Source organism: Mobula hypostoma, chromosome 11 (assembly GCF_963921235.1).
Source record: "Mobula hypostoma chromosome 11, sMobHyp1.1, whole genome shotgun sequence".
In the NCBI taxonomy this organism is placed as follows: Eukaryota; Metazoa; Chordata; class Chondrichthyes; order Myliobatiformes; family Myliobatidae; genus Mobula; species Mobula hypostoma.
In genome coordinates this window covers 95,137,404-95,151,298 of record NC_086107.1, presented here as the reverse complement: position 1 = coordinate 95,151,298, position 13,895 = coordinate 95,137,404, and the positions used below count along the sequence as shown (strand labels likewise).

Here is a 13,895-nt window from a genome sequence, read left to right as displayed (position 1 = left end):
GAACTGAAGCAGCAGAGATGTGGTTTTTGAGGAGGATGCAAAGAATATCATGGACGAAACGAATATCTAACGAGGATGTCATAAACAGAGCAAACACAAAGAGAAGTAATGTATGAGATCATGAAAAGGCAACGTGACTTCATTGGACATGTGATTAGGACAGAGGAGTTAGAATGCACGGTAATTATGGGAAAGATTGAAGGGAAGAAAGCAAGAGGAAGACAAAGACAAATTATAATGGAGACAGCAGCCAGAGAACTGGAAATTAATACCAATGAATTGATCCACTTGACCCGAAACAGGAGTGTGTGGGCAATGGCAGTCAAAGCTCGATCCAGGCACGGCACCTGATGATGATGATGAAGAGTAGTGGCACAACTTTAAAAATACAGAGCATTGCTAAACAAGTGATAAAGAAAAGGAAGATAGATTACTGAAAATAAACCAGCACAGAATATTAAAGTAGATATAAGTTTTTATGCTAATTGTTATATGCCATTTTGTATGATGTGGGCGATCATAGATTAGGTGAGTGGGCAAGGGTCCGTCAGACAGGATACAATGTTGGTAAATGTGAGGTCATCTGCCTTGGAAGGGGAAATAGAAGATCAGATGATTATTTAAATGGTGAAAGGCTGCAGCATGCTGTTATACAGAAGTTCCTGGGAGTCTTTGTGCATGAATAGCAAAATATTGGTTTGTAGATGCAACAGGTTATCACGGAAGTAAATGGAATGTTGGCCTTCACTGCCAGAGGAACTGAATTGAAGAACAGGAAGGTTACGCTACAACTGTATAGGGTACTGGTGAAGCTGCACCTGGAGTACTGCATGCAGTTTTGGTCTCTACTTGAGGAAAGGTATACTGGCTTTGGAGGTGGTGTAGAGGAGGTTGATTCCAGAGATGAGGAGGTTAACCTGAGGAGAGATTGTGTTATCTAGGACTGTACTCACTAGAATTCAGAACGAGAGGGTGACTCATAGAAACATAAAATTATGAAAGGGATAAATAAGATAGAGGCAGGAAAGTTGTTTCCACTGATAGGTGAGATTAGAACTAGGGGACAGAGCCTCATGATTCAGGGGGATAGATTTATGACAAATGAGGAGAAACTGCTTTTCCCAAAGAGTATTGAATCTGTGGCATTCTCTGCCCAGAGAAGCAGTAAATCACAAGACATATGGTATTGTGAAAAAGTCTTAGGCACATATAAATAGGGTACTGTACGAGCAGAATTAGGCCATTCAGCCCATCACAGCTGCTCTGCCATTCCAACATGGCTGAGTCATTATCTTTCTCTACCCCATTTTCCTGCTTTCTCCTCATAACGGTTGATGCCCTGATTAATCAAGAACCTATCAACTTCTGCCTTAAATATACTCGATGACTTGGTCTGTGGCAGTGAGTTCAACATATTCACCACCCTCTGGCTAAAGAAATGTTTCCTCATCTTTCTAAATGGACGTCTTTCTATTCTGGGGCTGTACCCTCTGGTCCTAGACTCCGCCACTGTAGGAAACATCCCCTCCACATCTACTCTTTCTGGGCCTTTCAATATTCGATAGGTTTCAGTGAGATTCTCCCTTCATTCTAGACTCCAGTGAGTTCAAGCCCAGAGCCACAAACACTCCTCACGTGTTAATGCTTTCATTCCTGGGATCATTCTCCTGAACCTCCTCTGAACCATCTCCAATGCCAGCACATCTTTTCTTCGATAAGGCATTGGTCAGATTGAGTACAGTCTGACCAGTGCCTTATAAAGCCTCAGCATTACATCATTGCTTTTGTATTCTGGTCCCCTCAAAATGAATGCTAACATTGCATTTGCCTTCCTTACCACCAGCTCAACCTGCAAGTTATCCTTTATAGAATCATGCACGAGGACTTCCACATACCTTTGCACTTCTGATTTTTGTATTTTCTGCCCATTTGGAAAATACTCCATACCTTTATTCCTTTAAACAAATCATTGACATGTAATGTGAAAAGAAGCAGTCCCAACACGGACCCTGAAGAACAACACTAGTCACCAGCAGCCAACCGGAAAAGGCTCCCTTTATTCCCATTTTATTGCTTCCTGCCAATCAACTAATCTATGCTAGTATCTTTCCTGTAACACCATCTTGCTAAGCAGCCTCATATACAACACCTTGTCAAAGCCTTCTGAAAATCCAAATAAACTGACTCTCCTTTATCTATCCTGCTTGTTATTTCCTCAAGGAATTTCAACAGATTTATCAAGCAAGATTTCCCCCAAAGAAAGTGACTTTGGCCTCTTTTATCATGTGTCTCCAAGTACACCAAAACCTCAACCTTAAACATCTTCCCACCACTGAAATCAGCCTAACTGGCCTACAATTTCCTTTCTTCTACCTCCTTCCCTTCTTAGAGTGAAGTGACATTTGCAGTTTTCCAGTCTTCTGGAATCATTCCAGAATCTAGTAATTCTTGAAAGATCATTACTAATGCGTCCAGAATCTCTTCAGCCACCTCTTTCAGAACCCTGGGGTTTAGGGGCTGCCTCGTTAAATAGTTTTAACAAACATGTAGATAGCAGGGAATGAAGGGTCATTGGGGAAAGGCAAGTAGGTAGATCTGAGTCTAGAATCAGGATTGGTCTATGGCCTGATTAGCCATGATCTAACTGAGAACAGAGCAGGCTTGATAGGCCGAATGGCTACTCCTGCTGCTGTTCCTTATGATCGTGTGTGAAGATGTTACTGACAATGTGACTTCTCTCTTCCCCTCTACCCTACCCAACTGCCAATGCTTCTGTCTCTCTATCTGTCTCACTGTGTGCGTGTGTCTCTGCCCCCCAGTTGCTGCTGTCCCTCCTCTGCTCCCTGTGGCAAGTTTTCTGCATCCCCCTGCTCCAGTTGCTTTTCCGCCGCCCCTGTGCGCCTCCATCTTCTCCCCCTCCCTCCGGCCTAAATGACAGCAGCCTCTTCAGTGACTGGGAGGACAGCATCTTCAGGGATGATTTCTTTGAGCGACACCACAGTACTGCTCTGCCCAAGGAGCTCTTTCCATCTCACTCCGAGGACCTCGAATCCAATGAATTCAGTTTTCTATCTGGCAGGTCAGTGTGAAGAGAGCAGAAATCTGTGTTGGACGGTGTAGAGGGAGATTCACTACATGTCTAACCCTTGGAGCGTGTAATGGGACAGTGCAGAGGGATCTTCACCCCGTTTCTGACTCTGGGAGTGTGTGATGGGACGGTGTGGAGGGAGCTTCACCTTGTATCTGACCCTGGGTGTGTAATGGGACAGTGCAGAGGGATCTTCACCCCGTTTCTGACTCTGGGAGTGTGTGATGGGATGGTGTGGAGGGAGCTTCACCTTGTATCTGACCCTGGGAGTGTGTGATGGGATGAGACACTTGAATTTTGGCATTAGTAATTTGTCCTCTCTCAACAGTGTCACCAGACCTTCATTAGGGAGCACATCAACCCCACGAAACCTGACTGCTGAACATTCCAGTATCCAAAGGTGTGCCATATTCAGCATGGTTATATTTCAGGAACTACAGGCTGGGATGGGGTTTATATATAATCGCCAGGAGAGGGTTACAGGCTGGGATCTAATCCAGATGTTCGGGGTGTTTATATATAGAATAACAGATCCCCAGGAGAGGGTTACAGGCTGGGATCTAATCCAGGCATTTGGGTGTTTGTGTGTGTGTATATATATACACAGAATAACAGATCCTGGAAGTGGGTTTATATAAAGAATAACAGATCCTGGGTGTGGGTTACAGGCTTGGATCTAATCCAGGGGTTTAGGGGGTTTATCTATCAGGTTGTCTGAGGTATTGTGACTGTGTCTGGTCTCTGCTCTCTCCACCCATTCCCGCACCCCTTCGTTGTCTGCAGGACATCCTACCGAGCCAGCCCCAACCTCAGCCGTATCGGAGGGGACTCGCCCCTCCCTTTCGCCGAGGAGGACAGGATGGGCCCCCCTTCTGCCCGGCCAGCCTTGGAGCCCCGCAACCTGCTCAGCCTCTTTGAATCAGCCGAATGTGACTGAGTGCATTACTGTTTTGTGGGGGGGTGGTGATGGTTATTTTATAGGGATGTATGGATGAATCCTTTTCTGGCGGTATTGGGTACGGGCAGGGGAGTACCATTCCTGAGGAGCTGGGAAGGTGTGAAAACTGTGGCACCATTCTGCAGTGGGTGGGGATGTACCTTTGCTGCAGCGCTGGTGGCGGGGAGGGGAGAAGGGGGTGGGGCTAACCGTTCCATAGTGGGGGGGAGGCTCTTGGGCTATACTTTTGCCAGTTTGATGGGTGGAATGGTGGGCAGAGGTGGCTTTTATCATTGCATGGCAAGAGAGTGGAGTGTATTGTGCGTTCAATTCTGGTTCCTCTCCCCCTCCCCACCCCACTCCCTCTATCTTTCCCCTCCCAATCCACTCAGAGTTCACTGATCAGATCCAGGTATTGTAGTCTCGGGATCGGAACTGATTACATTCTGCGCACTGCCGTTGTGTACATATTAAAATGCTGGAGTTTTTGTGTATGTTTCCTTGAAATAAACAGCTTGTTCTTCGGCTGATCGGTTGTGCGGTTAATTATCCAGGCAGGGTTCTGTCCACATGTCCCAACTGTACACTGTGACAGTCGAGGGAAGTACCTCTTTCATGAGCGATGATTTGACAGAGATGTCCCTCCTCTAGACTGTCGTTGTCACGTGTACCCCAGAACAGTGAAACACTTTGCCCACATGCCATTCACACAGATCGTTTCACCACGTCAGTGGACTGAGGTTGCACAAGGGAAAACAATAACAGAATGCAGAAAAAAGTGTAACAAAGAAAGTGCAGTGCAGGCAATAACCTGCGAGGACCACGCCAAGGTAGGTTGAGAGATCAAGAGTCCATCTTATCGTACAAGAGGTCTATTCCAGAGTCTAATAATAGTGGGGTAAAACTGTCCTTGAGCCTAGTGGGATGTGCTTCCAGGCTTTTGTATCTTCTGCCCAAAGGGAGAGGGGTGAAGAGGGAATACGTCTCCAGGGTGGGTGGTGTCTTTCATCAGTCTGGCAGCTTTACTGCTGCAGCAGGAAGTGTAGACAGTGTCCGTGGGGGAAGAGGCCGGTTTCCATAATGTGCTGAGCTGTGTCCACAACTCTCTTCAGTTTCTTGTGGTCTTGGCTGAACATTTGCTGTGTCAACCTGAAATGCATCAGGATAGGATGCTTTCAGTAGTAAATCAATAAAAATTGGTGAGGGTTGTTGGGGGATATGCTGAATTTCTTAAGGCTCCCAAGGAAGTAGAGAGGTTGGTGAGCCTTAGCTGTGATTTCAATAATGGCTGGCTCAGGACTGGCTATTGGTGATGTTTACATCTAGGAACCTGAATCTTTGAAACCTCTTGACCTCAGAGTTGTGTATTGTACAGGAGACAGAGTGACTAAGAGTTCCCCTCTGTGGCCATTGGCTTTATATCAACCTTGCCCTGAAGCAAGAAGCTTTCTAGTCTAATCTCACTTCCCTCCTTTGAAAAGGTCCTGGACAGATACACAGATAGGAAAGATTTAGAGGAGGGGTTCCCAACTTGGGGTCCACAAACCCCTTGATAATGGTATTGGTCCATGGCATAAAAAGGGTTGGGAACTGCTGCTTCAGAGGGATGTGGGCCACACGCAGGCAAATGGGATTGGGATTAGCAAGGATAAATAGGGCCATAGACTCTATTTCAATGCTTCCATTTACTATCAGAGAATATATAGAGTACAACCTGAAATTTAAAAGCCTTCCTGTTTGAGTGTCCCTACAAGCTTGTGACCACAGTCACTCAGTACAGCTTCCACCACCGACTAAACATGCCCACAATTTACTAACCCGTTTATCTTCTGGAATATGGTGGCGGGGAGAATGTACAAACTGCTTTCTGACGGCAGTGGGAACTGAACCATGTCAGTGGCACCGTAAAGCATTAACATACGGGGAGGGGGTGGTGTAAAGAGGTAGTTTTTTTTAAACCCAGAGTGGTGGGTGTGTAAAACGCACTGCCAGGGTGACGGCAGAGGCAGATACGCGAGGGACATCTGAAAGATTATTAATTAGGTGCATAGATGAAAGGAAAAATGCAGGGCTATGTGGGATGAAAGGGTTAGGTTGATCTTAGAGTAGGTTAAAAGATCGGCACAACATTGTAGGCCGTTCCATGTTTTAACCACCATACTACGGTGCCGCCTAAGTGCACATTCACCATGATTTTATACACCTCCGTACGCGGTCACTCACCTCAGTCTCCTATATTCCAAGTAATACAGTCCCAACCTCTCTCCAGCATCAGTCAGGTTTAATATCACCAGCATATGTCGTGAAATTTGTTGACGTTGTAGTGGCAGTACATGATATGGGGGGAGGGGGAACGGGGGGGGACTGCATAACAGTAAGTATATATGTGTGTATTAAGTTGTTAAAAAAAAGTGCAAAAAAAAAACAAAATTTTAAAAAATAGTGACATAGGTTTGTGGTTTCAATGCCCATTCAGAAATCAGATGGCAGAGGGGAAGAAGCTGTCCTGAGTTGCTGAACGTGTCCCCTCAGGTTCATATACCTCCTTCCCAGCGGTAACAATGAGAAGAAGTCATGTCCTGGGTGGTAGGGTGCTCAATGATGGACACTGCCTTTTTGAAGCATCGCTCCTTGAAGATGTCTTGGATACTATGGAGGCTAGTACCCATGATGGGGCTAATTTTACCACTCTGCAACTTACTTTGATCCTGTGCAGTAGCCCCACCATACCAGACTGTGATGCAGCCAGTTAGAATACTCTCCATGGTACATAACTTAGTCTCTTGAGTCCTGGCAACATCCCTATAATTCTCTGTACTTTTTCCAGCTTAACAGCATCTTTCCTGCAGCAGGGTGACCAAAAGAGAACACGTTACTCTGACTGTGCCCTCATCAATATCTTGCACCACTTCAACATAACGTCCTAACTTCTGTACCCGGTGACCTGACTAATGGAGGCCAGATGGCCAAACACCTTCTACGTCACTCTGTCTATCTGTGACACCACTCTCAGGGAATTGTGTACCTGTAATCCTTAGTTCCTCCGTTCACTGTGAAAGTCATATTTCTTACCAAAACTTTGCACTTATTCAAATTAAACTCCATTTGCCATTCCTCAGCCCACTTACCCAGCTAATCATGTTCTCCCTGTAAACCATGATAACCATCTTCACAGATGAAAGCACCACCTATTTCAGTGTTGTCTTCAAACCTATGGCTTTAGTCACTTGCTGAGACTGTTTTGCTTCTTGTATGCAGTATTATCCTCTGCCTTGATCCTCTGGCCAGTAACTCAAGAGGCACAGAAAGTATAAATGTAGTCATTTTTCCCAGGGTTAGGGACCCAAGAAACAGAGGGCACAGGTTTAAGGTGAGAAGGGAAATGTTTAAAGGGGATCTGCGAAGCAACTTTTCCAAAGTGCAGTGAGTGTATGGAACGAGGCAGGTACAATAGTCTCATTTAAGAAGAACTTGGATAGATAGGTAGATGGAGAGTGGTGAAACAGGAGCTGGGATCTCACCACCCTCCCTACTCCCCAAGGGCAACATCCTACCTCTTTATTGCCACCATTGCCCTTCTTGCTCCTTGCAGTTTGAGAGGTAGCAGCTTAAACCTCCTTTGCTCTTCACATCCCTACCCAGTTGGTAGGGGGCCTGTGGAAGCCTCCTCTTACAACATATTCCCAGTGCCCCTTGCTTATACAGACCGTTCAGCCCAACTCATCCATGCTGACTCAGTTCCCTTCCGGAACTAGTCCCATTTGGCGCATGTCCCTCTAAATGCCATAAGAAAGCAGCAACCACCATCCAGGCTACACTCTTTTCACTACTACAATTGTGCAGAAAGTACAGAAGCCTCAGTGAAAAGATTGTCTTGTATACTGTTCATACAGGTCAAATCATTACACAATGTATTGAGGTAGAACAAAATAAGACAATAAAAGAATGCAGAATAAGATGAGAAAGATAAAGTGCAAGCAGGCAATCAGGTGCAAGATCATAGCAAGCTGGAGTGTGAGATCAAGACCCCATCTTATTGTATTAAAGGTGGTTCAATAGTCTGATAACATTGGGGTAGAAGCCTGGTGGGATGTGCTTTCACACTTTTGCATCTTCTGCACAATGGGAGAGGGGTGAAAAGAGAATATCCAGGTCTTTGATTGAGCTGGCTGCTTTCTCAAAGCAGTGGGGTGTAAAGAGCCCATAGAGTTGCAGGGGATGGGAACCAGGTTGCCAGAACAGTTAGTGGAGAGGTTGTGGAGACAGATGTGGTTAAGATCTCAGACAAAGTCAGGAATCAAAAAGTTGAGCACGGTGTGACTAGTGTCCTGAGCTGTGTATATTTCAATGCATCATTGTACCTTCAGAAAGGCAGATGAACTCGGCATGGATCAACACATGGAAGTATAATATTGTAGCCTTTAGTGAGAGCTGGTTGCAGGAGGGGCAGGACTGTCAGCTCAGTGTTCCAGGGTTCCGTTGCAACAGAGCAGGAGGCATTAAAGGAGGAGGAATGGTGTTACCAGTCAGGGAAAACGTCACGGCAGTGCTCAGTCAGAACAGACTGGAGAACTCATCCAGTGAGGTGTTATAGGTGGAACTGAGAAATAAGAAGGTCTGACCATGTTAAAGGGGTTATATTACAGATCACCAAGCTATTTAAAGGAACAAATTTGTAGAGATTGCAGACTGTCGCAAAACAACACAAGGTTGTTAAAGAAGGTGATTTTAACTTTTCACATATCGACTGGGACTCCCATACTGTAAAAGGACTATATGGGATAGAGTTTGTCAAATGCTTTCATAAAAGTTTCCTTAATCAGTACACAGAATTCCCAACAAGAGAGTGCGCAATACTTGATTTCTTATTCGGGAATGAGACAGGGCAGGTGACAGAAGTTTGTGCAAGGGGAACACTTTGTATCTCGTGATCACAATGCCATTAGTTTCAAAGTAAATATGTAAAAAAGATAGGTCTGGTCCACAGGTTGAGATTCTAAATTGGTCAAAGGCCAATTTTGATGTTATCAGAGAAGATCTGGCAAGTGTGAATTGGGTCAGGCTGTTTTCTTGCCAAGTTGTACTTGGCAAGTGGGAGGCCTTCAGAAGTGTAATTTTGAGAGTATACAACTTGTCCATCCTTCCACTATGGATCAATCTTATTTAGATAGGAAAATCAAAGGTATAGTATGATTTTGTGATTTATTTTTGGATAATTGTTTTATGTCCTTCGAACAACCATCTAATAAATATAAGCAACATACATCAAAGTTGCTGGTGAACGCAGCAGGCCAGGCAGCATCTATAGGAAGAGGCGCAGTCGACGTTTCAGGCCGAGACCCTTCGTCAGGACTAACTGAAGGAAGAGTGAGTAAGGGATTTGAAAGCTTTCAAATCCCTTACTCACTCTTCCTTCAGTTAGTCCTGACGAAGGGTCTCGGCCTGAAACGTCGACTGCGCCTCTTCCTATAGATGCTGCCTGGCCTGCTGCGTTCACCAGCAACTTTGATGTATGTTGCTTGAATTTCCAGCATCTGCAGAATTCCTGTTGTTTACATCTAATAAATATAATTTGCCTAGATCTCACTTTTTTTTTAGATATCTACAGGTTAGAAACTTTTTAATTACTGTTTCTCCTAATTTTCCACATTTATATCCAATGGATATTTTGGAAAAATATTTAGATTTAAATCTTTTTCAGAAAGGTGTTGTAGCAATTATTTATAATATAATTATGAATTTATGTCCTGATGTATCTAATAAAATTAAAACTGATTGGGAAAGAGAACTTAAGATCACTGTACCGATTGAAAAATGGGAAAAAATTCATCTATATGTGCTAAACATGGGTTGATACAGTTTAAAGCAGTGCACAGGGCTCACATGTCCAAAGATAAACTATCTCATTATTACTCTTATATAAATCATATATGTGATAGATGTCATTCCAAGATAGCTTCTTTAGCTCACATGTTTTGGTCATGTCCTTTGTTGAAACAATATTGGATATTTTTGATATTATTTCAATAGTTCTGAATATAGACTTACAACCTCACCCAATTACTGCTATTTTTGGGTTACCAATGATAGAATCAAATCACTTAACCTCTTCAGTTCATCGGGTGATTGCATTTCTTACTTTAATGGCTAGAAGATCCATTTTGCTGAATTGGAAAGAGATTAATCCTCCTACCACATTTCATTGGTTTTCTCAAACTATGCTGTGTTTAACTTTGGAAAAAAAATAGAAGTGTTGTTTATGATCCCTCTATTAAATTCGAAAAGACTTGGAGGCCATTTATTCAACATTTTCATATGATGTAATTTGACCTTTTCAAAACTTATTTTATTTCTTTGTAATATTGGTTGAGAGGAACAGAGTCGTCGACACTAAGGTTTTCTCTTTTTTTACGATGTTACAAAACAGCCCATGTCTTTTTTTTTAGTTTAGTTGATTAATTCTGTTTGGTTCTGTTTTTTTTGGGGGGGGGGGTTATAATTTTTTTTTCCTTTTTCATGATTTTTTTTAGATATTTTTCTTTGTTTTATATTGTTCACTTGTATCCTATATGATTGGGAGTTTTATCATTTAAGTGTCAACTGGTTTTATTATCACTTATGCTAATTATAACAATGTATTCCCAATAACTTTGTACCATTACCATGTTATGTTTATTTTTATGAAACGAATAAAAAGATTGAAAAAGAAAAGAAAACTTGTCCGTCAGAATAAAAGGTAAAGATAACTGATGTAGGGAACCTTATTTTTAAAGAGATATTGAGACCCTGGTTATGAAAACAAAAAGAGGAAAGTTTGCAAACACGAGGACTTCTGCAGACGCTGGAAATTCAAGCAACACACATCAAAGTTGCTGGTGAACGCAGCAGGCCAGGCAGTATCTCTAGGAAGAGGTACAGTTGATGTTTCGGGTCGAGACCCTTCGTCAGGACTAACTGAAGGAAGAGTTAGTAAGAGATTTGAAAGTGGAAGGGGGAGGGGGAGATCCAAAATGATAGGAGAAGACAGGAGGAGGCTGCGTTCACCAGCAACTTTGATGTGTGTTGCTTAGAGGAAAGACTGAATAGGTTAGGACTTTATTCCTTGGAACATAGAAGTTTGAGAGGAGATTTGATAGAGGTATACAAAATAATGAGAGGTATAGATAGGGTAAACCCAAGCAAGCTTTTTCCACTGAGGTTGGGTGGAACTACAACCAGAGGTCTTGGGTTAAAGGTGAAAGGTTTAAGGGGAACAACTTCATTCAGTGGGTTTCGAGAGTATGGAACAAGTGGTACAGTCAAGCTCAATTTCAACATTTAAGAGGTTTGCATAGGTACAGGGATGGTAGGGATGGAGAACTATGGTCCCAGTGCAGGTGGATGGGGGTAAGCAGTTTAAATGGTTCAGCATGGACTAGATGGGCTGAAGAGCCTGTTTCTGTGCTGTACTTTTCTATACTTATAGAGAGGAGGCTGGTGTCTCTGATGTGTTGAGCTGTGTCCACAACTCTCTGTGGTTTCTTGGCAGAGAATTTGCTTCAATAAGTGTGATACATCTGGATAGGATACTTCCTGTGGTGCATCGATAAAAACTGGTGAGGGTTGACGGGGACATGACAAATTTCTTCAGCCGCCTGATGAAGTAGAAGCACTACTGACCTCTCTGGGCCATGGTGTCTCCATGCTTGGACCAGGTCAGGCTAACGGTGATGTTCACACCAAGGAACATGAAGCTCTCAACTCTCTTGACCTCAACACTGTTGATGTAGGCAAGATAATGTATACCATCTCTCCCTCCAACACCACCACTCCTGAAGTCACTGAGCATCTGTTTTGTTTTGATGACATTGAGGGAAAGGTTGTTTTCATGACACCATGTCACTAGGTTCACTATCTCCTTCCTGTACATTTTTCTGACGCTGTCTGCCTCTCCAGCATCATGCATAGACTCTACAATGTAAAATTATTGTTAGAACCTTAGACAGTGATGAGGAGGCATACAGGAGTGAGGTAGATCAGCCAGTTGAGTGGTGTCACAGCAACAACCTTGCAGTCAGTATCAGTAAGAACAAGGTGTTTGACTGTGGTCTTCTGGAATGGGAAGTCATGGGAACACACACCAGTTCTCACTGAGGAGTCATCAATGGAAAGGGTGAGCAGCTTGAAGTCCCAGGGTGTCAACATTGCTGAAGATCTATCCTGGGCCCAACATATTGATGCAATCATGAAGAAGGCACACCAGAAACTCTACTTCATTAGAAGTTTGAGGAGATTTGGTATGTCACCAAAGTTTCTACAAATGTAACGTGGACAGCATTCTGACTGGTTGCATCACAGTTTGGCATGGCAAGGCCAATGCACAGGATTGCAAGAGGCTGCAGAGGGTTGTAGGCTCAGCAGGCTCCATAATGGGCACAACCCTCCCCACTGTGGAGGGCATCTTCAAGAGGCAGCATCCATCACTAAGTATCTTCACCACCCAGGGCATGTCCTTTTCTTGTTACTACTATTGGGGAGGAGATACAGGAGCCCGAAGACCCACACTCAATATTTTAGGAACAGCTTCTTCCCCTCCACCATCAGATTTCTGAATGGTCCGTGGACACCTCGTTAATCCTCTTTTGCACTGATTATTTATTTTTATAACACCATCATTTTATGCATTTTACTTGCTGCCACCTTAAAACAATAAATTAATGATGTACATCAGTGATAATAAACCTGATTCTCATTCTGAAGTAAATATTTGTTGCTTTCTGAGTCTTGTGCAGTCCCAAACCTCACCTCTAGACTGGCCTTTCCAAGATCTTCTCCTCCTCATCACGAGAACTCAATCCATGAGGATTGAGAAAAATGTCTTCACCTCGCCAACCATCAACACAGGCACACATCAAGCTATGCGTGTTGCTCTCTGCTCTATTCCACAGGTACAAAATGACTGCATGGCTAAACATAGTTCCAACGCCATCTACACATTTGCTGACAATACCACTGCTGATAGGCGAGTCGCGGGTGGAGATGAGTCAGTGTACTGGAGCCAGAGAGGTTACCTGGTTGAGTGGTACCACAACAGGCTCTCACTTCACGTCAGCAAAACTAAAGATCTCATCATTGACTTCAACAAGGGGAAGTAGGGTGAATGTACTCCAGTCTACATTGGGGGCAGGGTTGGCAGTGCAGAGAGCCAGCAGTTTTAAATCCCTGGACATTAGCATCTTAGGTGACTTGTCCTGGATCCAGCACACCAATACACCAGTTCTCACTGACGGATCAGAAGTGGAAAGGGTGAGCAGCTTCAAGTTCCTGGGTGCCAACATCTCTGAAGATCTATCCTAGGCCCAGCATATTGATGCAATTACACAGAAGGCAGAACAGCAGCTGTACTTCATTCGGAGTCTGAAGAGACTCGGTAATGTCACCAAGGACTCTTACAAATTCATACAGATGTACCATGGAGAACATTCTAATAGGTTGCCACTGCACAGTACTGGAAAAATTGCAAATTCAGCCAGTTCCATCATGGGCACTAGCTTCCCCAGCACTAAGGAAATCTTCAAAAGGCTATGCCCCAATAAGGCAGCATCCATCATTAAAGACCCTCAACACCCTGAACATACCCTCCTTTCATTGCTACCAGCAACAAGGAGCTCCAGGAGCCTGAAGACACACACTCAACAGCAAGGGTAAAAAGACCCTGATGGGAGTTATATACAGGCCCCCGGACAGTGGCTGTGAGACACAAATGACAATGGGAAATAGAAAAGGCATGTAAAAAAGGCAATGTTACAATACTCATGGGGATTTCAATATGTAGGTAAATTGGGAAAATTAGGTTGGTGCTGGATCCCAAGGAAAGGAATTTGTAGAATG

The 13,895-nt window shown here is 43.8% G+C and overlaps 1 protein-coding gene across 2 annotated transcripts in view; it reads left to right on the top strand.

Moving 5' to 3' along the window:
- pkmyt1 (protein kinase, membrane associated tyrosine/threonine 1) overlaps positions 1–9,315 on the top strand; it is a 22,244-nt gene extending 12,929 nt beyond the window's left edge. The window contains exons 6-8 of one of the 2 annotated variants that reach the window (XM_063062565.1): positions 2,820–3,079; positions 3,417–3,488; positions 3,872–9,315. In XM_063062565.1, the coding sequence (XP_062918635.1) occupies positions 2,820–3,079; positions 3,417–3,488; positions 3,872–4,025 (486 nt within the window). In that variant the 3' untranslated portion in view covers positions 4,026–9,315. The remainder of the gene's footprint in view (positions 1–2,819; positions 3,080–3,416; positions 3,489–3,871) is intronic. The other variant, XM_063062566.1, reaches the window with a different exon arrangement.
- The last annotated feature ends 4,580 nt before the right edge of the window (positions 9,316–13,895 follow it).